Raw genomic sequence first — 26,434 nt, 5'->3', positions numbered from 1 at the left:
TTTCATTTTGCTGTAGAATTTTGGTGGTTTTTTGGGGTTGTTTTTTTTTTTAGGATCTCTATAAAAATGAGTGGAAATTGCTGAGTGAGGGGAAAGAATTCCAACAGGAGAAAATGCTCTAACTCCACCTAGTGGTAAAAGCCAGTCTGTCACTCTTAAGAGTTTCTGTTATCCTCAATTACGCTTTCACTTTTTTACAGAATGTCAATATGGTAATTATTTGTATTACTTTCAGTGTTGCTCAGTTCTCTATATGTCCCTCTAACCTCTGTACACATCACCATACAAATCAATTTTGTTGATCTTAGATTCTGAGTACCCACAAGACCAGGGGAATCATATGACACAGAACTAACACAATATAAAGTAAAAAAAAAGTGAATACAGATATTTCTGATGATATGGTTTAAAAAAAAAAAAAACTTAAAGCAAAGAAATGCCACAGAGTAAGTTCTCTATTGACCCTTTTCCTCCCATGATCCTCCCAATTCTTTATCCTCTAACACGCACAATCTATATCCCAAGAATCCTTGGGTGTCTGTTCTATTGGAATGGAAGGAAACTCACCTCTAACTGATTTACATTGAGGACTAGTAGCACAATGGTCAGTGCTGCTAGAAGACAGCAGAAAAACCATGGTTTGCAGAAATTCGTCCACATTGTCTACTTGTGTCTCCATCAGTCATGGAGGACACCATGCTGCCTTTGCTCCACACAGATCAACGTCATAGTTTCTCAGAATTACCAATTTCCAGGTATCGTTGTCACTCTGTTAGCACATTTTAGAGTTCTTTGTATTAAAGGAGAAATATAGTAAATTTAAATATCAAATCTCATTCAAAGGGCTCCTAGAAGAGAAATAAGAAAGAAATATCATGAGCAGAAGATTAAATTTGAGATAATAATATCTTATATATGCTTAATGCTTTCCCATATATTATCTCATCTAATCTTTACAATTCTATGAGGAAGATAGCACAGATAGATAGGAAATAGAGGCACCAATTCTAGGTATTCAAAAGAAACAAAAGGAGGTGCAGAGAAGTTACGACTTTCCTATCATTACAAAGCTAACAAATCGTGAAGGGACATTTTACAGAGAAATAGTTCACAGTCCACTGGCAAAACGAAAAGTGAAATAAATATCTATGTTAAAGATTTATATTATGAACAAGCAAACAATCAATTTCACTTCAGAATGATGAGTCATAAAAGCTGAAGTAAGGAGATGTTAAAGGACAGTCTGAATATGGATCCATATATCTCAGATCTCATCAAAATAAACATGAAGCCTTAGCAATTTTACAGTCATCTGATAGTTTCTGTGCAGGCAGCTAGTTAGCACAATGGATAATGAGTGCTGGGCCTGTGTCTAACTCAGTTTCCTCAACTACAAAATGGGAATAATAATGTCACTTACCTCAAAGGGTTCTCATAAGGATCAAATGAGATAATATTTGCAAAGAACTTAGCACAGATCATGGCTCATAATAGGCACTTAATAAATGTTTCTTCTCTCCCTCCCCCTCTATAAAATGATAGGAATAATCTATTGAGGAGTCTTTTATTAAAGTATAATAAGGGAAAAGATAGGCTTAAGCAAAAAAAAAAAAAGTTCTCCAATAAACAACATCTTTACTGGATTTAAAAAAAATAATTCTAATCACATCACTGACTAAAATTTGATGCAAATATAAACTTCTCTGATTTTTTTACTGTTGACAATAAAAAGGCCATGATTAGGTAAAGCAAAATTCAGTCTTAAAGTCTCTTCTCCAAAAAAATTGTCTCCCATATGATAACTATATAAGATTTCCTGAAAGACACAACAGAAATAACTTTATTTAGTAAGCTGATTATTATAAAAATAATAATTAATCACACTAATAAACAGTGAAAATAATGATTACATCAGCAGATGCAGGAAAAGTCATGGCCAAAGTTCATCATCGATTTACATTAAAAACACTAAGAGTAAAAAGAATAAAACAAGAAATTCTTATTTCAATATAATAGACAGGTTCTATCTAAAATCAAAAGCTTAGTAGAAAAAAAAACTTGTTAATAAAATCAAGGGTAAAGATATTCTAATAATGCTGGTTATTACAATAAGACAAAAAATAAATAAATTATTATTTCAAAGACAAAAAGAAGGTACAATTCTTATGTCTGACACTGTAAAGTCCCCTCATCTCTTTTCTCCATGTTTTTGTCATATCCTCTCACTGCTTGAGTTCTATGAGTTGATAATTTTGTATGGTCCGGGAATATTCAAATGGCCCTTGGCAGAAAAAAGGTTCTTTTTCTTTTCAGAACTTATCAGACTTGTTCTGACTTATCAGAACGTAGATATAATCTGTAAATGCTCTTAACCAGAACTCTAAAAACCCAACAGAGGCCCCAAGGATCAGCCTGATCCCAGGTCTTGACTAGCACTGCATAACCCAAACTCAGAAGTCGAATGGTTAATAAAGTTTAATTCCACCTACTAATGAATGTATTATTGGTGTACTTATACCTCTACACCATACATTGTTGTATTATACATTGGTTTTATTAGTGGATCCTGAGTTACACGTGTCCCTTTTTATCCTCTTACACTGCCATCACTATAGTATAAGTTCTTATCACCTCATCCCTGGACTATTAGAGGCTTCTGACTGGTCTCCTTACCTCAAGCCTTTCCCTATTCCACTTCATCTTCTACTACTCAATTATCAAAGTGATTTTCCTAAATAGCAGATCTGCCCCCCCCACCTCATCCTCATTCAAAAAAAAAAAGGTTCCATTATCTCCAATATCTGTTTGAATTTTAAAATCTTCCATAAACTAATTCCTTTCTATCTCATAGATAGAAGTCTTCTTATAACACATTCCCTTCCATATATTCTTTAATACAATGACAACTGGCCTTTTTAATATTCCTCATAGAAAATACTCCATCTCCAGACCTGGGACATTTTTACTAACTTTTCCCTAAGCCTAGTATTCTCTTCTTCATTTTTATCTCCAGGCTTTCCTCATCTTTTTCAAATCTCAGATAAAATGGCACCTTCTACAAAAAGTTTTTTTTTCCAATCTCTTTTAATAGGAATGCCTTCCGCCCTCTTTGTAATAACCAGAAACTGGAAACTGAGTGGATGCCCATCAATTGGAGAATGGATGAATAAATTGTGGTATATGAATATTATGGAATATTATTGTTCTGTAAGAAATGACCAGCTGGATGATTTCAGAAAGGCTTGGAGAGACTTACATGAACTGATCCTGAGTGAAATGAGCAGGACCAGGAGATCATTATATATCTTAACAACAATACAATATGATGACCAATTCTGATGGACATGGCCCTCTTCAACAATGAGATGAACCAAATCAGTTCCAATAGAGCAGTAATGACTTGAACCAGCTACATCGAGGGAAAGAACTCTGGGAGATGACTATGAACCACTACATAGAATTCCCAATTCCTCTATTTTTGTCCGCCTGCACTTTTGATTTCCTTCACAGGCTAATTGTACACTATTTCAAAGTCTGATTCTTTTTTGTACAGCAAAATAACTGTTTGGACATGTATACATATATTGTATTTAACTTATACTTTAACATATTTAATATGTATTGGTCAACTACCATCTGGGGGAAAAGGCGGGAAGGAGGGAAAAAGTTGGAACAAAAGGATTTGCAACTGTCAATGCTGAAAAGTTATCTGTGCATATATCTTGTAAATAAAAAGCTATAATAATAATAAAAATTCCTTAAAAAAATAGTAATGCCTTCCCTATGAGATTAAGTCCAACTTATTTTTTTTTATTGTATAGATATATAGGGGGAGAGAGAGAGAGAAAGAGAGAGAGGGAGAGAAACAGAGACAGAGATTGTAAATAGTTATTTGAATGTTATCTCTCCCATTATATTATGAGCATTAGAGTGAACTCCAGCACTTACCATAGTATCTAGCATATAGCAGGTGTTTAATAAATGTTTGTTGACTTGACCTTATTTGATTTGTTTGGACAATTCATTCAGTAGATCCATCCATAATTATACTTGCACAGGCACTATAAATGGATAATTAACTGGACCTGGAAATGCAAAAGAGAAAAAGTGGCTAGATCTGGAAACCAGGAAAGATGGGGAAGACCCATTTTATTGGCAAGGAAACTCCTTCCAAGGCAAATTGGTACCTGCTCTGCAATTTATAGTCTGTTGAGTATTGCTTGAAGGACTATACCCAGGATCACATAAGCAGTATACATAAATAGAAGAACCTGAATGGATGTCTTTCTGATTCTGAAACCATTCTCTATGCAACACATGATACACAGATTACATCTGGGAAACTGAAAAGTTCCGTCACTGATCCCAGGATTCTCCCTAAAATTATTTTTTTTCTATCATTATTATTGCAGTGATATTTAGGTGGCTGCAAATCAAGGGAAACTATAACCTTGGCAGAATCAAAATTGTGGGTCACCTAAAGGCCAGTAAAGAGACATATAGTAAGTATAATATATTACCAATGATAAATTACTTGTAAGAAATAGCACAAAAGATATCAAAGAAATGTATGACCAGAAAAGGGGGTAGGCTGGTCATGTAACAAAAGCAAGGAGATAATCTAAATGTTGCATTGATATCTATATAATGTCAAGAAACCTAGAGAAGGGTCTCCATCTTAGAAGAAGCCCCGCATAAAGAATTTATAGTATGACTTGGAATAAAGTGGCACAGGATAATAAGGCATAGACTTATTATTATACTACTGAACGACACGTACCTTATAGATCCATTTAACTATTAAAATATAAAATCACCTTAAATTTTTAGCCTGCCACATCAATGTTAATTTTATACTATACCAAAAATCATCAAAATATTTTTACACAAAAAGCCATTTTCTCATTTTTATAGGTAATTGATTTTTTAACCAAGTCCAAGCTTTTATATTTCAATCAATCCTTAAGCATTTTTAAGCACATATTATGTACTAGATACTGTAAATACAAATAGGAAAGATGCTACAATCCTTACTCTCAAAGAGGCAGAGCAACAAGCATTTATTAAGTACTTACTATGTACCAGGAACTGTGCTAAGAAGCACTGGCCATAGAAATATAAACCAAAAAAAAAGTCTATCCGCAAGGAGCTTACATTCTAATGGGGAAAGAAGATACATAAATAAGTGCTGGAAAAGAGATAAGGAGATGGAGATATCTGTCCATGGGCCTGATGTTGAACTCCAAAGAGTCAAAAGCAAAGTCACCCACAGTATGAAAATTGGCTGCCCTAGGTTACTCTCCAAAATGGAGGCCTTCAGAAGAACTCACCAATGGGAGAAGATATCCAGCATGGCAGAGAGTTATTCAAAGTGGAAAAGGTCTCAGGGGAAGGATGGATGCTCCAAGGTGAAGAGGCCCCAGATTCCAAGGGAAGTTCCAGGGTGAGACAGCAGCTGGGCATCCTGATGGCAAAGTTCAGAGAATTTGTTATCAACATTATCAAACATCTTTTATGAAGCTCTCAAATTTTGACAAGGCAGGAATTTTTGAAACAGCCTTAGGTTTTTTCAAGATCTTCTTCATTTAGAAAGTATGACCACCAATACCACACTAAAATCAACAGGAAATTTCAAGCATAGCCAAAACAAATTAGATAATTGGAGAAAGAAACAATAGATTCCACAGGCCACATTCCCAAAGTCCTTCATTCTGGGAAAAAGAAATGTTCATATCAGAGAAGATTTTCCCATCTCTTTTCTAAATCCCAGATCTGCAATTGTTCTCCCCAACACCACCACCACCAAAAATAAATAAATAAACAACGGAAAAAAAAAAAACACAAAAACACAAACTGTCATGAAGTTCTACAACTCTTCTCTAATTGTGGGCAGTAGCCTCTCCTGAAACTGACACACTACAATCTAGCCACCTTTGTCAACATTTTCGTGGCTAAACAAGTAAGCTCCATAGTTGGTAACAAGTAATAAGAAAACCTAATTAACAATAGTTAATTATTATTTTATAAGGGGTTAAGATTATTAAAATCATTTTAATATATTCATCTAGTAATATATCAAGTCAACACCTACAATATACCTACATATAAGAATAAACACTGTCTTACTCTATACTTTATATACCACATAGGAGTATAGATTCTAATGGATAGACTCTATGTTTCAGACTTTAATGTAGCATTTATTACTTTTTACCAACTATGGAGTTTACTTGTGTAACCACAAAAATGTTGACAAAGATATCTCCATCCTGTTTTGCTCAAATTCCATAATAAATCCAAACATGGGTGATGACATTGTATGGAAAGTCCCCCTAAATATGCTCTTGGAGTGTCTAATAACTTGTACTATCTCCTCCTGCATTACCTGAGGAGAAAGCCTATCCATCTTATGACCATTTAGTCACTGGAGATGCCCCATGCTTCACTCAATCCATGACTCCCTGCTGATATGTCACTTTTGGCCCTCAAGAGCAGGGTCTATCAACAATAGGATTCTGTAATTTATTATGACTCTTCTACATACAGAACTTTTAAAATACAGACTTTATATCTGTCTTAGGTCAGACTTTATAAATACAAAGCCCTGGAAGAATGAGGCATCTCAGATTGTGAAAAATATGAGTTCCACTTATTTAGAAAGGACCATAGACCCCCCTGCCTCAGTCTCTTTTATTGTAGGTGGAACAATAATTCCCCCATGGTGAAATAGAGTGCCCAGCCTATTGTCAGAAAGATTCATCTTCTCCAGTTTAAATTCAGCTTAAGACACTAACTAGCTATGTGACCCTGGGCAAGTCACTTAATCTTTTTTGCCTCGGTTTCTTCTCTGTAAAATGAGTTGGAGAAGGAAATGGCAAACAATGTCTTTGAGAAGAAACCCCCAATGGAGTTAGGAAGAGTAGGACATGATTGAATAACAACAAGGCTTAATGATAGAATGATCTGACAAATGGATAGTGAGCTCCTTGTTACTGAAGTATTCAAGCAGACTGAATGACATTATTGCTGAAGAGATTTGTGTTTTAGGTCCAGATTGTATTAAGAGCAAAAGATCTTAACATGAGCTTTGTGAATTCTTTAAAAATATATATGTATGTAACTTGATAACTGGATTTCATTATTACTGGCTTCTTCTGAAATACTCTGTATTATATTTTGTGCATTTAAATTTATTATCTTAAGAAAGGGTCCATAAGTTTTACCAGACTGCCAGAGGGGTCCATGACACACACAAATAATTAAGAACCCTTAGTGTAAGGGTATCTGAAGTGCTTCTAAAAGAACTCACAAACACACCTAACTGCTAACTTAAAGATATCTCTCTTTTCTTTCTTCCTCCTTCCCTCTCTTTCTTCCTCCCTCCCCCCTTTCTCTCTGTGTGTGTCTCTCTCTTTTTCTGTCTGTCTTTCTCTCTTAAACAACTCTTAAATAAACTCTTAAACTCTCTTAAGTTAAATAGATAGTACAACTTCATAATGATATCTGGAAATAGCATGAAGTCTGGGGCAGCAGCAAGACTTGGGTTCCAACTCTGCCTCTACTTCAGACAGTAAGTGTAATTCTGAGTTACTTAAATTAATCTCTTGGTCTTAATTTCTTCTTCTATAAATGGCAGGGGTGAGGGTGGGGGGTCCAGGAAGAAGTTTAAGAAATGATCCTGTGTGGCTCATTCTGATGGACATGGCTCTCTTCAACAATGAGAAGAACTAAATCAGTTCCAATTGTGCCAGCTACATCCAGTGAAAGAACTATAGGAAATGAGTGTGGACCACAACATAGCATTTCCACTCCTTCTGTTTTTGTCCACTTGCATTTTTGTTTTCCTTCTCAGGTTATTTTTACCTTATTTCTAAATCTGATTTTTCTTGTGCAGCAAGATAACTGTATAAATATGTATACATATATTGTATTTAACATATACTTTAACATGTATTGGTCTATCTGTCATCTAGGGGAGGAGGTGGGGGAAGGAGGGGAAAAGTTGGAACAGAAGATTTTGCAAGGGTCAATGCTGAAAAATTACCCATGCATATGTCTTGTAAGTAAAAAACTATAATTAAAAAAAAAAAAAGAAATGATCCCGATGATTCCTTCCAGTTCTAGGTCCTATGGTATATTGGGGGAGAGAAGGGAGAAAAAACAATCTAATATGCCTTCCACATTCTGGAATACAGTCAATTAAACTAGAGCAGGATTCTAGGAGTTCTTGCTAGTATTGACAGCAAGCTTACCCTAAAATAAAATTTAAGAGAGGCAGGACCTGCTAGTGTATGCATGGAATCTGACAAAGGTATGTCAAGGATACTTCAAATCCCATATCTTCTAGTAAGGCACAGTTCTTCCTTGCTCATTCCCTTTACACACTTTTGCACTCACTCTTAGACACAATCTTTTTCAAATGTCTCTATAATCAACAGAATCCCTCAACCTGCTTCCCCCAAGAGACAACTCTGCTTAAAAAAAAAAAAAAAAAAAAAAAAAAAAAGTGGGCAAGGGCACGTGTTTCCCCTAGAGAAAACAGAGGCAGAGGGGGTTCCCACTGCCAAAAAAAAAAAAAAAAAGAAGAAGAAGAAGAAGAAGAAAAGGAGCTGAGGGAGATCATCTCAGAAGGTCCGGGCCTCCCAAAGGGTGCCCTAAGGCCTAATTTCATTCCACAGCTCCTTACTCCTATCCCCTTTCTCTTCTCCAACTGAGTAGATAAAGCCGGCACTTTAGCTACTTTTTTCTCAAGATTGTACTATAATACCAAAGGAAACCACCCACGCCATGCCCAGCTGGAGTGTCAACGAGGAGGCGAGGCTCTAACCACCAGCCTTCCTCTGCAGCTAGCCCTGCAGCAGCAACAACAGTAATAGCAGTAGCAGCAGCAAGCGGGTTCTGGGGGCTATTCGTGCCCTTAATCCAGGGAAGCTGGATCAAAAAAAGCGGAAGAGGAAGAAAAAAAAATGATGCGAGTCTCCATGGGTCGCGATAAAGGGAGGCTGCAGGGCTGGGAAAACCAAGGGCTGGAGAACTCAGAGGGCTGCCTATGAGGTGGGATTGGGGTGATTGTAAAAGAGAGAACGTGGGGTGGGGAGGAGGCCGTGCAAGCAAAGCTATTCATTTGCTCTCTTGGGGACCCGCTACTCACCACCAGCAGCCGCTGCAGACGCCGCTGCCGTAGGGGGTTCCCTAGATCCCATCCCTCCAGCAGCCCCTCACATAATTGCTGAGAAGCTCAGGTGCCTCAAAACCAAGCAGGGTCGCTGCCAGGGTCAAGCGAGAGCCTTCCCCGATTCCAACCTCCTTCTACTTCCCGGTATCTCAGCTGCTGTGACCCCAATACGTCTCCCCTCACTCGTCCCAGTGTAGCATTGGTCGGGTTCGGGAGAGGCGGAGCCTGAAACAATGACTGACAGTCGTGAATGAAGCATGAATACAAGTGTGTTGGTTTGAGACTTGGAAAGCTTCGCCGCCGCCACCGCTGCTGTTGCTGCAGCTATTGCTACCGCTGCTGCTGCTGCACGGCTGCTGCTGCTACCGGCTCCGCCACCGCCTCTTCCAGACCCCAAATCAACGCAGCATTCATTCCCTCCTCCTCTTGGAGTCTTTGGCAGCAATTCCCCCTCTCTACTCACCTCTTACCTCGTGCAGCCGCTGTGCTACATTGTTGTTGTTTTTCCTGGGTTCTCAACGAGGACAGGACAATTGGAAGGTGATGCCATGACGTACAAGTGAATTAGATTTAAGTGAGAGAGCTGTGCAAACTTACTAGCTTCGCTTTCTGCTTCTATCGGCCTCGGAATGGTAGTCATGAAATGGACAAAAGACTGGCCCCCTCATCCCTGGGTCAAGGGGCCTCAGGCTTATAGGAAAATGTTGCTTAAACTAAAGGAAGTGTTATGTTCAGACAGAATGCCAGATTGTCAATGTCAGATATCCTGCAAACTCCCCAGCATCCCCCTTCTCCAGCCAGAAGTCGAGTCACTACTGTAACCGCAAGGCAGAACAAGAATTGCTTATAAGCCTGTCTCCACTTGGGTTCCAGAGGGTACTCTAGGGAGAGTCTTTCCCGACCTTTTAGGCCGGTAAATAAACAATAAATGATTTCTAAATTGCAAACACCTTGGCCATCCTGAATTTTATTGCCTGGGCTATTTCTGTCACTCTCTCCTGCTCTGGAAGGGTTTGCCTATCGTTTCATCCTCACCTTTGGAATACTTCAGGACAAGTGACTTGTACTTGACCGGAGGAGAGGGTCATTATTTTCGAAAGAAATGTTATCTCCTAGCTATATGTTTCCACAAGCACTAGCGACTTATTTATTGCATGGTAGAGAGTCTTAAATTCCTATCCTACTGCCTCTCCAAACAAGCACAAGTGAGTGGTCAAGTCTTACCTTAGAGCTGGGACAGCAACTTTGGGATCACCGTTTGACAGATGAGAAAACGGCATCTTTTGATTTGAAATCAGTGCTCTTCAGCAGCTATCTTCTTTTTTTCTTTTCTTTTTGCTTACTTTTGCTATGTTTTGGTCAGGAACTGTACCTAAATGACTTGGCAATTAAAAAATTCTAGGCAAATACTAACACTTAGAAATGTTTATTAATAGTATAAATAGCACTACAAAATTTAAGCATTTTGTCCTTAAATTATTGTGTAATATAAATTTTTAATCCAACATTGAGAAACCTCTTTTGGGCTCACAGGACACTGAAAACTTCATCTACCACTTTTCTCTAGAGGGACTTTCTACGAGGGATCCAAGGATATTATCCTGACTTGGTTAAGTACAGGGAAAGTTTGCTTTCTAATGAAAAGTGTATTAGGTTCCTTTTTTCTATACTCTTCATTGGTGTATTGGGGACAAATTATTTAAAGTTTAGGTTTACACTCATGTTCAGTATTTCCCCAAATGGGAGTGTAGAAAGGTACTCAGTCTACAACATGAATCAGATATGGGATAAGTATTTTACTCCTCCATACAAAAGAAGTACTAAACACAAAAGACTCAGTCTTTAGTTGAAAGACTGATATTTAAACCTCATCAGAACATAAAGCAGCTTTTAGCATGGCTGATTAGGCATTTTTATGTTATACTTTGTCTCTGAAATGTTCATTTTGCAGTATCTATCTGATAAGGTGTAGTTTCTAAGAGAAAGATAGCAGTAATTCTGAGGCCTCCAAACCTTAGGAGTGCTATTGTTCTAACAATTTGTTTGTCAATGATCCTAAAATCTTCTGGCTTTAGGAATACTACCGCATAGTCCTACAAACATTGTGGACTGCCAGATAATAATCTCTTGGTCAGTGATAACAAGGTTTCTGAAACAAAAGGTGAGGTGTATACCAGACTACTCCTCAACACGGTCTCTAAACTATAAAATTCAATACTGAGGTGTGTATCAGATGACTCCTCAGTTCTACCTCTAAGCCATAAAATTAGCTTATCAGTGACATGAAGAACCAGATATCTCTGTTTTTTCCTATAAATCTATCTTCTTGCTCCTGGTTCAATACTAAATCCTTTTGGAAATTATCCTGCTTCAATTGATGTTACAATTATAATAAACTTTGCCACTTGACTGGCAGATGGGTTCAAGGCTGCAAATTCTTTTGAGACACTTCAAGACACTGGTCTGCAATCCCACCCTTTTGAACATCAACACATCTACTTGATAAAGCTAGCTAGCCTTGGACCATTCCTCTTCTTGACCATAGTCATTTCCTCCAAAGAAGAAATTCTCCTTGCCATTAGTCAGCTTCAATAATGAACCTCTAGTTCTTGAATCCTCAAGGTACTTTCCAACCTGGACATAACTATCTCAAAAAGAATATTGGATCACCTACTCAAGACCAGTGAAAAAGGCAATCAATCCCAAGTTCACCTAGCTGATTTCCTCCAACTGGGAAAAATAGTAGGGTGAAAGGAAAGAACTCAACCCATTCCTCCCATCTCCATCATGGAAAGTCTAGAGACAGAATACACCCTTTACAATTAATCTGTCTCTCCTTTTAACTGACACAGCACCCTACTCCTGCCATGACCACTGGCCAGGGTAGTTAGAAACCAAGGAAACACATCATACTGTATTCTTTCAGTGCTAAGTCACCACAAAGCCAGAAGTGAACCCCAAAGCTCCTAGTAAGGGAAAATGAACCAAAAAGGTCAATTTTAAGTATACTACATGGGATACCTTTCATCACAAAAATAAAAACCATAATGTATTAATTGTTGTTCAGATGTGTCAAACATAACCCCATTTGAGCAAAGAAACTGGAATAGTTTTCCATTTCCTTCTCCAACTCATTTTTCAGATAAGGAAACTGAGGTAAATAGGGTTAAGTGATTTGTGCAGGGTTATACAGTGACTAAATGCCTGAGGTCAAGTTTGAGCTCAGGAAATCGAGTCTTTCTGCCTCCAGACTTGTCACTCTATCCACTATGCTACCTAACTATCCCTTATCTGCTTTGTATTAACTTTATTTGTCTTTTGTACTTAAAATGTTACATTCATCTTTAGAAGCATCAAAGTCTTTCAGAATTGCTTCCTGCTGTAAAAACTAAACCACAGATTGTGGTTAGTAGAACCAAGAGAACCTGTTAACATCTTGATTTCAATAATATAAACAAAAACAACACAAAAACAAAGTCTATGATTGAATGTAATGAGTAATCTAAGTCTAGAGAAGATACAAAAAAGGAAATCCTTCCTTTAGAAGAAAGGTGGGAAATTTCTGGCCTAGATGTGACACACTGTCAATCAGGTTCACTTTGTCATTCATTTTTTACTTACCTATTTTTTTTTATTACAAAGGAAGGTGTATTGGAGAATGGAGAATACATATAAAAATAAGATGGATAATTTCTTATTTTATATTGCCTAAAATTTTCCCCATATTGCTTCTTCTCTCTTTTCCTAGAGAACCATACCAAATAACAAAGACTTTTTAAGGAAAAAAAAAAAAAGAGAGAAACTTAGAGTAATCAATAAAATTAAACACTGCATTCCAAAAATATGAAAATAATATTCAATGTTCCAAAGCTGAGGATCCTCTCCCCCCACATACACCTCTGTAGAGAATTTTGCAAAATGTCTTTTCATAGCTCTTTTTTGAGATTGTACTTGTTCCCCTAGTAGATTCTTTTTTAAAAAAAATTATTTTAAACAAGAAATTTATTTAAACAACAAGATGTTTGACTTGAAGGGAAAACTATCTGGGATCAATTTTTTATAGTAATTTATCCCTACTGAGAGACAGAGATTGCTCTACATGAAACAGCTACTTACAAAAAAAGTTATAAAATTGTCCTTGGTTTTACAATGTTAAAAGAAAAACATTGAAATTATCCAATTAAACAAATTATGCAAGGATTTTTGGTGTATTTTGTTGTTGTTGTTTTGTTTTGTTTTTTGTTAAACAGTGAGAGCAAACTAACTTCCTGGAATATAAAGATTAAAATTTGAATGAGCATTCCACTAATGGAAAAAAGGGATGTTTTCACCTAATCAGTTTGTTTTTTCTCCTCCCCATCTCCAAAACATACCATCGGCCATTTAGTTTAAAAAAGACACATTATGCTTGTGCGTATATACCAGTTACTTTATGTACATAAATAATAAAGGAATAAAGGAATGGGGGAAGGGAATAAAGAGAGAAACCTATATTGCAGTCGTCAGGATATGGATGAACCAAATCTTCTTTTTCTAATTGTGAATATTGTTTTCCTTGGGAGCACAGTTCTGGAGTAGAGTTGCATGTTCTCTTTTTAGTAAATGCCTCCTATCTGCTGCTGGAATACATCAATTTTTTCTTCATCCTCCATTTTCAAATATTCAGGTATGTCTGTTTCATTGATTGGTTGTCCATCAAATCGAATTTGATCTGTCTCATTGACAAACCCTGTGGTTCACAATAGGCTTTCATTAGTTTACTAAGTGGTGTGTGTCTCTTAATCTTAAATTGCACCACCGATCCACCTTGCCCTGCCATCTTCAAATTAATGTGGTCATTGTTTTCAGTCTTGACTCCTTCCTTAAGTTTTTCATCAGCCATGGCAAGTCCAGGAGTATTCTCAGCCGCAGCTTCACAAAAGAGGCACCAAGATGGACCGCTCCAAGGGAACGGGAATAGAAGGAGGATTGGCAGCAGGAAGAGGAGAAGGAGGAGAAAGAAGATGATGGTAGTGATGTGAGGAAGAGGAGAAGGAGGAAGAGGAGAGAGGAGGAGGAGGAGAAATAGGAGGAGGAAGAAGAGAAAGAGGATGAGGAGGAGGAGGAGGAGAAAAAGGATAAGGAGAAGGAGGAGGTGGAAGAGGAGGAGGAGAAAAATGAGAAGAGGCAGGAAAAGGAGGGGGAGGAGGGGGAAGAAGAAGAGGCAGCTCTTTCCCCTAGTAAATTCTTAATATATTTATTCATTCATTTCACAAAGATTTGTTACCAAATCACAAGCATACCTTCAAAAAGGCAGTGCTGAACTAGATGACTTTCTCTTTAAAAAAAAAATTATTTCTTATTACATTTTGAGTTTTAAATTGTCCCTCTTTTCCTCCCAACCTTACTTTAGAGAACACCATATTTGTATGTGTATATATATGCATATGTACATATATATACACATACATATATACACATGTGTATATATAACATTTTTCTTTTTGTTTGTAGTTTAATTTATATACATATGTAATACATACACATTCATATATAATACAAACTTCATAAGTTTTTAGTTGATTTGAATATTCATATTACTAAGAATAGTGTAGTCATTCACAGTCTTTGAACAACATTGCTGTATATATCATTCTCTTGGTTCTAGCCATTTTTCTCTGCATTATTTTATGCAAGTCTTTCCATGTTTTTATTAAATCAATGTATTCATCATTTCAGCACAATGGTATTCCATCACTGTCATATACCACTTCTCATTCAGCCATTCCCCAATTTATGGACATCTTCTCAGTTTCCAGTTCTTTGTCACTACAAAGAGAGCAGTTATAAATATTTTAGAATATATAAATTATTTCCCAATATTGTCTTGGGAAATAGACCTAAGAATGGCATTGCTAGGGCAGAGTATACACAATATAGTTTTATAACCCTTTGGGCATAGTTTCAAATTGCTCTCCAAAATGGTTGGAGCACTTCACAGTTCTATTAACAGTATCCCATTTTTTTTCCCTTTCAATCATTTTAGCCAATCTGATAGGTATGAGATGGTACTTCAATGTTGTTTCAATTTGCATTTTTCTTATTAATGATGATTTAGATCATTTTTTTCATATGGCTATATATATCTTTGATTTTTTTCTTCCAAAAACTGCCCATTCATGTCCTATGGCCATTTATTATTTGGGGCATAATTCTTAGTCTTATAAATTTGACTCAGATCTTTATAGTTTTGAGATACAAGGCCCTAATTTAAACATTTCCTCCCAAACTTTCTGCTTTCCCTTCAATCTTGGCTACATTGGGGGTTTTATACAAAACATTTTTAAATTTGATGTAACAAAAGTTATCCATTTTACACCTGACAATCATTTCCATCTCTTATTTATTCATAATTCTTCACCTATTCAGAAATCTAATAGGTAATACGTTCCATGTTTTTCTAGTTTACTTATGATATTTTCATGTCTAGATCATGTATCCATTTTGACCTTACCTTGGTAAATGGTATAAAATATTGGCCTATATCTAGTTTCTGTCCAACTGTTATCCAGTTTTCCTAGAAAGACTGAATGACTTTCCAACTGAAAGCAAGATCCTAGTGGTAGTCTTAAAGGGGTCAACCTCTGCTACTTAGGGTACAATTCTCATAAGGCTAAGGATTTAGTCAAGTCTTAACCTTTATATCAATAGTTATTTCCCTCATCCAATCTCTGCTTGAAGACCTCCAAAGAGTATATGGGCAGGGTGGGGGTGAAGGAAATACAGGAGCCCACTGTGTCACAAATAATTCCCCAGCAGAACTTGTCATCCAGGGATGAGCCTTTCTCTCCAGACCAGAGAGAGCCTGAACTTCTTGCAATGTCACTGAGATAAATCCCTTTCCCCTTTTTGTTCCCTTTCCTTCTCTTCTACCTTCTTTCTCCTCAGTTCCTGATGTTCAGTGCCACAATGCATTCCAATATGGATTAACTATGCTTTTTTTTTCCAGAAAGGAAGCAATATATAACCCAAGGAAATTGCAACCCCTATTCTGCTTTAATAATCTTTCTTTCTACTATAATATCTGACAATGCCATAGTTAACATATAGTATGTGATCCTCCTTTCCTGTATCTTCTAATTGGTTATAACCAATAATAATTAGTTTCTAATACAGTCCTCTTCTGAAGTGCCATTATGGCATGATTCCAGATTCTTCAGGCTACAAGAGGAGAATACAAATTCTGACAGATCCTACCACCTGGAAAGGTTTCAAGTATGGATCCTGTGACAAACAACTGTGTGTGTCTGTAACCTGAGAAACAGCCTGGTTAAATTTAGAGAGTCTTATCACCAGGTTGGCTGTGGTACTTTGTAGTATCTCACATTGCTTTACTTCTGACACACCATACTTAGTCATATTAAGCTACTTTCTTCCCTTTTTGCCATCCTGCACAATTCTACTTGGGCCTTCAATCAACCTATTTCTCTATCCCTAAAATAGTCTCCCTTCTACTTCACCTAATTTCTTCACCTAGTTTCTTTTTTTTTTCCTTTTTTCTTTTTCTTTTCTTTCTTTGCTGAGGCAATTGGGGCTAAGTGACCTGCCCAGGGTCATGCAGCTAGGAAGTGTTAACTATCTGAGACCAGATTTGAACTCAGGTCCTCCTGACTTCAGGGCTGGTGCTCTATCCACTGCTCTATCCATTCTATCCCCCTAGCTGCCCCTCCTAATTTCTTTTTAAGGCCTCAACTCAAATGTTACCTCTTAGTAATAAAACCTGCTCCTTCAAGCCTAACACAGCCCTTTATTTTATAATTATCTAGTATGCTTATTGTATAACATTATACATTATTTGGTGTCTGTAATTTTCCTCAAATCCCTACTACACCATAATCTCCTTGAAGTTGGGCATCTTGTCTTATGTATAGCACCCTTAACTTTATATAGGGCTCCCTAAATAACTAACTAGATTCCAGGTAATCCATGGATCTTCATCCACTCAAAACTATAGTTCAGCCCCCACCATGTTCATCTTTACTAGCTAACAAGAGGATACAATTGATTCATAATGAAAATATATTTAAAGCAAAAACAGAGTAAGAAAAGTGACAATCAAGCATTTATAGATAGAAAGTCAATGTTTATATATTTCCCACATAAACTAGGGCACACCCTTCCATGAATATATATGCCATAAGTGGAAAGAGTGGTCACACCCATTCAGGGAACACATGTGAAATGGTACCTATATGTCCAGGGTAATCAGCCTAGAGACTAGAGAGAGTTAAATTTGGTTTGTGTTGGGGGGAAAGGCAGACCTAGTCACAAGGGTAAAAAAAGATCCTCAGCATTTTTTCTCTCCATAATGAGAGGAAGATCAATTAGTTCCCAGTTTTAGTTGCTCACCACTTTTCTTTCTAGAAGGACAAGAGATCTGTCATTTCCCAGAACCTTAGTTCTAGAACCTAAACTCTTTTGGAATACATAGACACAAGTAGCTAATTTTTAAAATTCCGGAATTTTTATTTTTTTTTTAAACTATTCCCTGAGTTATTATAGAAAGTTCATGTAACTTCTTTGAACTAGAGACTGAAGTGCCCAGGCGAGAGAAAAACAGGGCAGCCAAAATAATGAAGTTTTAAGAGCGTTTATTGCTAGCTAGCGACTGAACCCCAACACCAAGATGGGAGGGGTCAGTAATGAGCGGCCTCAGGACCATATATTTATAGAAAGAAGAGAGAGACATCAAAATGTTTCTTGATACATTTGTCATAATAAAGGAATTTTTATTCTAAACAAGAGGCAAAAAAAGTTATCACTCTAAGGGGGTCATTCTCAGGTGGCAGCAAGCAGTATTTCTTTAAGCTTATCAGGTTGTTAAGGTCTCAGGACTCTCAGGACAGTACATCTGGACTGTTAAAAATACTATCTGCATTAGGGAGTGAAGAACTAGTAATAAACTTCTAACTACAAAGATTCAAGATTATGTTTCTCACGGTCCCATTTTGGGGTGCTTTTCCACTTCACTCCCCCCTTTTCTTGAGACCATCAGAGACTTGACTCATCAGAGGCCAGGGGAGAGTAAATGATCCTGTCAACAAACAACTTAACAGCCTGGATCCTCTTCCTGATATATGTGGTTAAACAATCAAAGGAGGGGCAATCAGTAGATCCAGCAGAAATAGGATAAGGGGGCCTATCAGGGAGGTCACAAAAGAGGTTACCCAGGGGGAGCAATTGAAAAGTGACTGGGACCAAGACATTGATTGGCGTTGAGACATCTCCTGGTCTTTGATCCGCTGTCTAACTGCAGAGAGGGACTCTCTTATTACCCCAGAGTTGTTAGCATAGAAACAGCAAGCTGCCCCAAGGGCCATATGTACCGTCTTTGCTTTAGAAGAGAAAATCTAGCCCTCAATGATTCTGTAGGACCACCTCTGCCAAAGAGTTTAGGGAGTTCTCCAAGAAGGATATTTGATTTTCCAGGTCCTTTAAATCCTGGTCCACCTGGGAACCCAGAGCCAATAATTGGCTGTCCCCATGGATCAAGGCAGCAGTCCCCACAGCTGTGGCACCTGCTATCCCCAACCCCATGAAGTTAGGGAACTAGAGTAGGAGCAGCCCTTCTTGCCCTATCTAACAGACTAAAATGTTCTTCAGCTCCTTCCTCAGAATACAGAGAGACCTTGAGGGAGCTTGTACACAAGTAGGCAAAGCTCCGGGGATTCTTCCAAGGTTAAAGCAAATTCACTGATACAAGGGGTTAATCCCATAGTGCATGCAAATTAGAACCCTGCGGGGGGCGGGGGGGGGGCATATTGGAGTTTACGGTATCTTTGTGTTGGGAAATGGCAACAACTTCCACACAGTGCTTCTTGTCCGGGGAGTGCTCCAGATCATAGCCCTCTGACTTGATGCACCGTGCCTCACCCTGCACCCCTCCCAAAGTTAACCTGGGAACGTGGGTGCACTCTGGGGGCAGGTTCTCAGACAAAAGTGAAAGACTCAGGATGGAGAGGGCCTCTGTCCCCCAGGTGGCACATATGCCTATGCCCACAAAGTAAGGGGGGGCCGGGTCCAGGCACAGCCAACAGCTTGTGGCGAGGGTGGGGCTGGTCAGGTTTATCAGCTGGTGTATCTCATCAAGGGCTGACATAAAGGTGTTACAGGGAGACAGTGGTCCCCCGGGCAGTGAAGCCATGAGACTATGGCTGCCCATAAGTCTCATTTTGGACCTCCACCTCCCCGCAGTAGTTCTTATTAAGGTCCACACATATTTATGGGGAGAATAGTGGCTGGGCTTCCCCAATTGGGGGGGTGGGGAAGAACAAGAGAGAGGATCAGGCCATAAAAAGGGATGAGATACGAAAACACCATCTTCCTGAATCAGGTCCTGCAGGTGCCTTGGGAGCAGGGCAAGGCCTCACATGTGAATGATGGATCCAAGCTTTACAGTCTTATGGTCGGCCATCTTCGCTGCTGAGGGATTGGAGAGGATGACCTGGTGAGGGCCGGTCCAGCAGGGTTCCAATGCAGAGCCATGAGGAAATTTCCTGGTTAGGATCCAATCACTGGGTTGGAGGTCCAGTCCAATAGACTGAGGCTGGGCAGAGGCGCGATAAAGAGTTCTGACCACTGCCCAGGTGTCCTGGAGAGCATGTAGGGACTTGAAAAGGGAACCATTAATAACATCATAAGAGCCATCCTGCCCCAAGCAAGGAAGGATGGGGGGGTGAACACCAAACAGGATCTCAAAGGGTAAGAGGGAAAGAACAGAAGGACTAGGAGTACACCTGGCCCTAAAGAGGGCAAAGGGAAGGAGCCCTACCCAGGTCTCCTCAGTGTCCAACCTGAGCTTAGAAATGTGCTCCTTAAGTGTCCCATTCATCCTTTCTACCTGACCCGAACTCTGCGGACGATAAGCACAGTGAAGGAGCCACTTGAACCCAAGGGCTTTAGTCAGAGACTGAACAATCTTAGAAACAAAGTCCGGGCCATTGTCAGACCCAAGGGAGAAGGGGAGCCCAAACCAGGGAATAATCTCAGTCATAAGTCTCTTGGCCATGACCAAAGCAGATTCGGACCTCACAGGAAAGGCTTCAGGCCATCCTGAGAAGGTATCAACAAATACCAAAAGAAAATGATGTCCTTGAACCCAAACTTCCATGTCTATGAAATCAACGTCCCAGTGTTCCTGGGGTGTGAGCCCTCGGGGAGGCAGGGCAGGCACGGTGGCGGGGTGGGCGAGGTCCTTGGCACAGGTCAGGCATCTGCGAACAGCAGTCTCGGTGAGGGTTTTCATCCCAGGCAAAGAAAAGAAACTAGAAAGAGGATCATGTAAAGGAGTCCCCCCTAAGTGAGTTAGAGAGTGCGGTTTTGAAACAAAAAGGTTAGCTCAAGGCTTTTGGAAGATTCACATGTCTGTCTGCAGGGTGCCGCCAGCCCTGGCTATCAGCCGGGCCAGAAGGATCTTGAGGCCTGTAGGAGGGTCGGTTGCCCATAGGCTTCGTTGAACTCCCCCTTATCTGGAGTTGGCACATATACAAGCAACTAGCCCTAAATTATATCAGTCCTAATGAACAAGAGGGAGGAGCTTGCAAACAGGGGAACTGAGGCAGAACAATTCAGGGAAAGTGAGGTAGGGCCATTCCCTAAATGGCCCATTTAGGGAACTGTGGCACAACAGTTCAGATCATTAAATTACCTTCCTCTAGTAACCTGGAAGGTCCCAGAATCATAATGTTGACCAACCCTATTTGAGGTAGATAAACCCAAATAGAAGTAGAAAAATGCAAGGACTTATATGGCAAGGGCAAGTCTCTCCCTGACAACCCCAAAGGCTCCCTGTTGCAGCATGACAGATGAAACACCATCTCAGCCAGAGAATCCAGTTTGAGATGGACAGTTCACTATGTTAGATGGTCTATAGTCATATGTGCACTTAACTCAGCCTCTGCTTATATAGGGAGTAGCAAGACTCAAGACAGTCATGCTGCCCATTCAGAGGGGCAACCCACTCCAGGGGAGAAGGGTGAGGCCTGGAGTAGCTCCACCTGTCCCCACCCAGGATACAGATTTCTGAGCAGAGCTATGAGAGTATGCACAGTTAGACCATCAAGGCAGGCAAACTCCGAACTTTAGAGGCCTGAAACGTCCTTTGAGAAGGCTGAGATACCAGTTAAGAACCTGGGGTTACAGGACTGGAGACTGCCAAGTCCCAGGGTGCCTGATTTCTGGTTGTTTTTTTTTTTAAGTGCCAAACACTGAGTCTGCCAGAGCAACTCCAACAGAATATGGGGTTTCAAAGTTAAAGCATAACCAGCAGTCACATTCCAGTAGGTTTAAGCAAGGAGTAAAAACGAAAAAGGATGCTTAAAGGACTTCTAATTCAATCTGAACTAGTGAGATAGGGGGTGGGCAGAAATACCTAGGGCAAAGTGAACAGGAAATTAGGGATTCCCATTCTTCCTCTTTCCCCAATTTCCTATCTCTTCTTCCCTCCCTTTTTCTCTCAGGCAAATGGAATCATCCAAAAAAAAAAAAAAAAAAAAAAAGCAAATAAATTGTCAAATAATCATCCCACATATAAATCCCAAGAGTGAATTCCTATACCTATCACAGTAGAGTTTCCTAAAAATCATTCAAACATAACAGCAAGAGTTACACAATTTTAACAATTTCCTTCCCAATCTCAGCGCACAATAATAAATGACCCATTGAGGATTTAACAGTCATTCATCAACCATTTTCCCATTCTCCATATCAGTCTATCAGGGGTAGGGGGTGAAGCATCTCATTCAAAAACTGCTCCATGCTGGTAAGAGGCTAAGATAGGCTAAGACAGTCCACAAGGACTGCTGCAAGATGTAGGGAGGCCAAAATAGACCAGCCAACAGCTGCCCCTGGAAAGAAACATGCTTGTCTCACAGGACAGCCAAACGCCTGTTAGCTGTAGTCCCAATAAAAACAGCAGTTAGGTTTCACAGATCACTGTTAATTGTCCTCTCATCATTTAGAAACCTTTAAAAACCTGAATATCTTTGGACACGAATGTCTAGTAACAGATAGATGACCAGGTCAAACACTCATTTGCCTAAGTATTTAGGACATAATGATTACATATAACTAGATTGGAAACAGCAAGGTATGACATAATTGAATTGCATTAACAAATTCTACTGACCATTGGCTCCTATTAGGCACAGGAGGAGAAAACAATGCAGAAATATGAGTATGACATAATATAAAAACTGATCCTTCAGCACATATAGGACACAGGATAAAGTAGCCTTAACCCAGTTATATTCCAGGTAATTGGCCCACTAAGCATCAAAGGGTGGAGCTTAAAAACTCTCTATAAATATTAATTACAAGCCTAACAAATTTTACCTCCAATAACAAATTCCATTGAACAAAGTTTCAGGTAGATCCCAAACAGGTATTTACCATGACCTTATATTGATAACAGTAAGAAATTTGTTCGAGTAAGTTTGCAAGTCATCTTTCATATGTAAGTAGGCAGTGTCATAAGTTGAACATTATGCAAATCATTTCGCTTTAAAATACCTAATACATAGAAAAATTCCAAATTACATATTGCCTATAACAGAAACATTTCCAAAAGGACAAAGAAAAAAACTATTATTGTCATAAGTCCTTTAAATGATGGGCATACAATCAATACAACCAATTAAAACTTATACAGAATATCCTGTACAGAATATCCTAATACCACATAAAAGAATCTGAAAGATTCTTTAAAACATCAATTAAACTTTTAAAAATAACTTTACCAAATTATAGATCACTTTTACAACTATATTCCTTAACCATTGAAATCATTATGTATCCAAAAAACAAAAACCAAAACAAATGTAGGCTGTCCCTTTAAAATCAGAGTTGCTCCTGTCAGCTGGCTATGACTTGACAAAAAAGTTTGGAACGTACTTAGCTGGGGGGGAGGGGGAGGGGGGGGCGGGGGGGGGGGGGAAGCTGAGCTAAATCTGCACAAAAGATTCCCTCCGGTTTTCACTCAAGCTTCCCCACACAGAAATCCTTCCCTTAAGACCCTTCCTTTTTCTCTTCTTACTTAATTCTTCTCTTTCCCTCAGTTACATATTATAAACACATTTTACCAACCCTTCTACTAGATGCTCCATTGCTAAAGTAGCAGAAGCAGTGGAGGGGAGGATGTGAGTTGAATCTTTACCTTTGAAAACAAAAGATCTCTCCCATTTCTCTTACCCCCACCTCTTCTCTTTCCTTACTCCTAAAACCCTTCAAACCTACAACTGCTTCTACAAATCAGTCTTTTATAAATCACTGTCATTCTCCTTTCCTTTTCCTTTTAGAAGTTTTAAGATTCACAATATAGTATATAGCTAAATAACTCTATAAAATCCACATGTTCAGCAAACATAAGCCATGTTAACAAATTACCCAATGTTTCAGAAGCAAACCAAATAGGTTTTTTTTTTTTTTCTTCCTTCTGCCTGAGTGTTTCAAGACCACTAGCATAAACTTCTTTTTCCCAGGTGGCATTAAGGAGATAAGGCTTTATCGCTGTTACTCCTCTCTAGCAGACTTTGAAAACCTACTTTTCAGGGAAAACTTCCCCACCAGTTTAAAATAGTCAAGTTTTTTTGTTCTTTTACTTACAAATTAGTACAACAGGTTAAAAAGTTTAAAATCCCCCCCAAAATTTTATACCAAGCATAGTTGCAATGTGGAAATAACCAACTGCCAAATTTCTTAACCATTGTTCTAAAATCTTAACAGAGCTCTTTAAATCAACACAACAGACAGACAAGTCACAAACAGAACAAAAATTACACAGACATGGGGGCACAATTACAACATTAAACAAAACATTTAAAATATACAGACTAGGGGTTATTCAGAAACCTTAGAATAGCCCTGAGGGAAGTTGTTGCAGCTTGAGAGCCTCCCTCCCAGAATCCAAAGGACCTTTTTAGGCTTCCGAGTCTCAGTTTGGTGCATTTCTCTGCCTTCACAGAGAATGCCCAGAGAACCAGATGGTGCCAAAAGGCACTCAGAACCAGCGTTGTGAGACTGGCACACAGAACCAAATAGACACAAGTACATTTAAACACAAAGAGACAGTAGACAAACAATTCCGGAACACAAAAGACTGACAACCAACCAGGGCACTCCAACAGCATCCTGTGGAGGCCGGTAGGCATTATTATTACTGTGTCTAGCATAACCACCTACTATTGAGTAGTCACCCAGAATTAAACTGGTTCCCAGAACGCTCAAAGCCAATTGAGTCAAATTTATGTCTCCTCTCCGGTTGGCTAAGGTGGATTACCGAGGTCTGAGGCCCAGGAACGTTTCTTGTTGGTCACCCTCTAGAGCTGTAACTCCTTTACCCTCCAGGAAAAGGGACAGCTGTTGAACAGAGCCAAAGGCTATCTCGCTGGGAAGCCTTCAAATGAAGTGCCCATGTGAGAGAAAATACAGGACAGCCAAAATAATGAAGTTTTAAGAGCGTTTATTGCTAGCTAGCGACTGAATCCCAACATTAAGATGGGGCCTCAGGGCCATATATTTACAGAAAGAAGAGACATCAAAATGTTTCTTGATACATTTGTCATAATAAAGGAATTTCTATTCTAAACGAGAGGCAAAAAAAGTTATCACTCTAAGGGGATTATTCTCAGGCGGCAGCAAGCAATATTTCTTTAAGCTTATCAAGTTGTCAAGGTCTCAGGATTCTCAGGACAGTACATCTGAGTAGTTAAAAAATACCATCTGCATTAGGGAGTGAAAAACTAGTAATAAACTTCTAACTACAAAGATTCAAGATTATGTCTCACGGTCCCATTTTGGAGTGGTTTTCCACTTCAAGTCTCCATTATTTGAGCAGGACCAGAAGATCATTATTTATTTCAACAACAATGATGATCAATTCAGATGGACGTGGTCCACTTCAACAATGAGATGAACCAAATCAGTTCCAACAGAGCCGTAATTAACTGAACCAGCTACACCCAGGGAAAGAACTCTGGGGAGTTCTGGAGGAGGACTAAGAACCACTACATTGAATTCCCAATTCCTCTATTTTTGTCCACCTGCATTTTTGATTTCCTTCACAGGCTAATTGTATACTATTTCAAAGTCTGACTCTTTTTATACAACAAAATAACTGTTTGGACATGTATACATATATTGTATTTAACTTATACTTTAACATATTTAACATGTATTGGTCAACCTGCCATTTGGGGGAAGGGGGTGGGGAGAAGGAGGGAAAAAGTTGGAACAAAAGGATTTGCAACTGTCAATGCTGAAAAATTACCTCTGCATATATTTGTAAATAAAAAGCTATTTAAAAAAAGACTCCATTATTAATTTATACCTCAAGGAAGCCATTGATAATTGTTACCAAAAAAATATAGTTAGTCTGTCATGACCTGTTCTTTTTATTCTTTTAATTAGATTTTATTTTCAGTTTCAAATTCTCTCCTTCCAACCTTTTCCCTACCCCCATTTAGAGAAAAATACAAAAAATAAATATATATGTAAATATATACATATATATATATACATATACATACACACATGTGTATAGCTCAGCAAGACAAATGCCCACATTAGTCACATCCCCAAAAAATGCTTCAATATGCACTGAGTCCATCACTTTTCTATCTGGAAGTGAATGGTATGTTTCATCAGGAGTCCTTTGGAACTATGGTTGGTTCCATTATGTTTATCAGAATTTCCGATTATTCTGAAGATGTTTGTCTTTACAGTATTGTTTTTATTATATAATTTGTTCTGATTCTGCTCACTTTTTATCAGTTGATACAAGTCTTCCCAGGTTTTGTAAAACCATGCCTGTCATCACTTCTTATAACACAATAGCATTTCAACATATAATATATATATATGTATATTATATATATATATATTATGTGTACATATATATAACATATAGATATAGATAAGATCATAAATTTTTCAGCCATTTCCCCAATTAATGAGTACTCCATCAATTCCAATTCTTTGCCACCACAAAAAGAGCTGCTATATTTTTGTACACACTTTTTCTTTTTACTTGGTCTTCTTGGGATTCCTAATAAATGTAGTATGCAGATAGGCAATGATGCAAATTGTGCACTGGGCTTGTAATGAGGAAGACTCATTTTCTTGGGTGAATTCAAATTGGCTCAAGACACTAGCTGTGTGATTCTGGGCAAGTAATTTAACCCTATTTGCCTCAGTTCCTCATCTGTAAAAATGACTTAGAGAAGG

At 38.5% G+C, this 26,434-nt stretch overlaps 1 protein-coding gene and 1 pseudogene across 2 annotated transcripts in view; both read right to left on the bottom strand.

Moving 5' to 3' along the window:
- The window catches only part of NXPE3 (neurexophilin and PC-esterase domain family member 3), a 40,750-nt gene extending 31,295 nt beyond the window's left edge, over positions 1-9,455 (bottom strand). Inside the window, exons 1-4 of one of the 2 annotated variants that reach the window (XM_031959615.1) lie at positions 9,152-9,455; positions 5,331-5,464; positions 3,949-4,085; positions 568-848 (exon numbers count right to left, since the gene is read on the bottom strand). In XM_031959615.1, the coding sequence (XP_031815475.1) occupies positions 568-660 (93 nt within the window). In that variant the 5' untranslated portion in view covers positions 661-848; positions 3,949-4,085; positions 5,331-5,464; positions 9,152-9,455. Of the gene's footprint in view, positions 1-567; positions 849-1,420; positions 1,456-3,948; positions 4,086-5,330; positions 5,465-9,151 lie in introns of those variants that run through there. The other variant, XM_031959614.1, reaches the window with a different exon arrangement.
- A 3,532-nt stretch (positions 9,456-12,987) lies between these two features.
- LOC100914974 lies at positions 12,988-14,212 on the bottom strand (annotated as a pseudogene).
- Positions 14,213-26,434: the final 12,222 nt, after the last annotated feature.

This window comes from Sarcophilus harrisii, chromosome 3 (assembly GCF_902635505.1).
Source record: "Sarcophilus harrisii chromosome 3, mSarHar1.11, whole genome shotgun sequence".
Lineage (NCBI taxonomy): Eukaryota > Metazoa > Chordata > Mammalia > Dasyuromorphia > Dasyuridae > Sarcophilus > Sarcophilus harrisii.
Note: the sequence above shows the minus strand (reverse complement) of the source record. Positions and strands in the feature narration are given on the sequence as shown.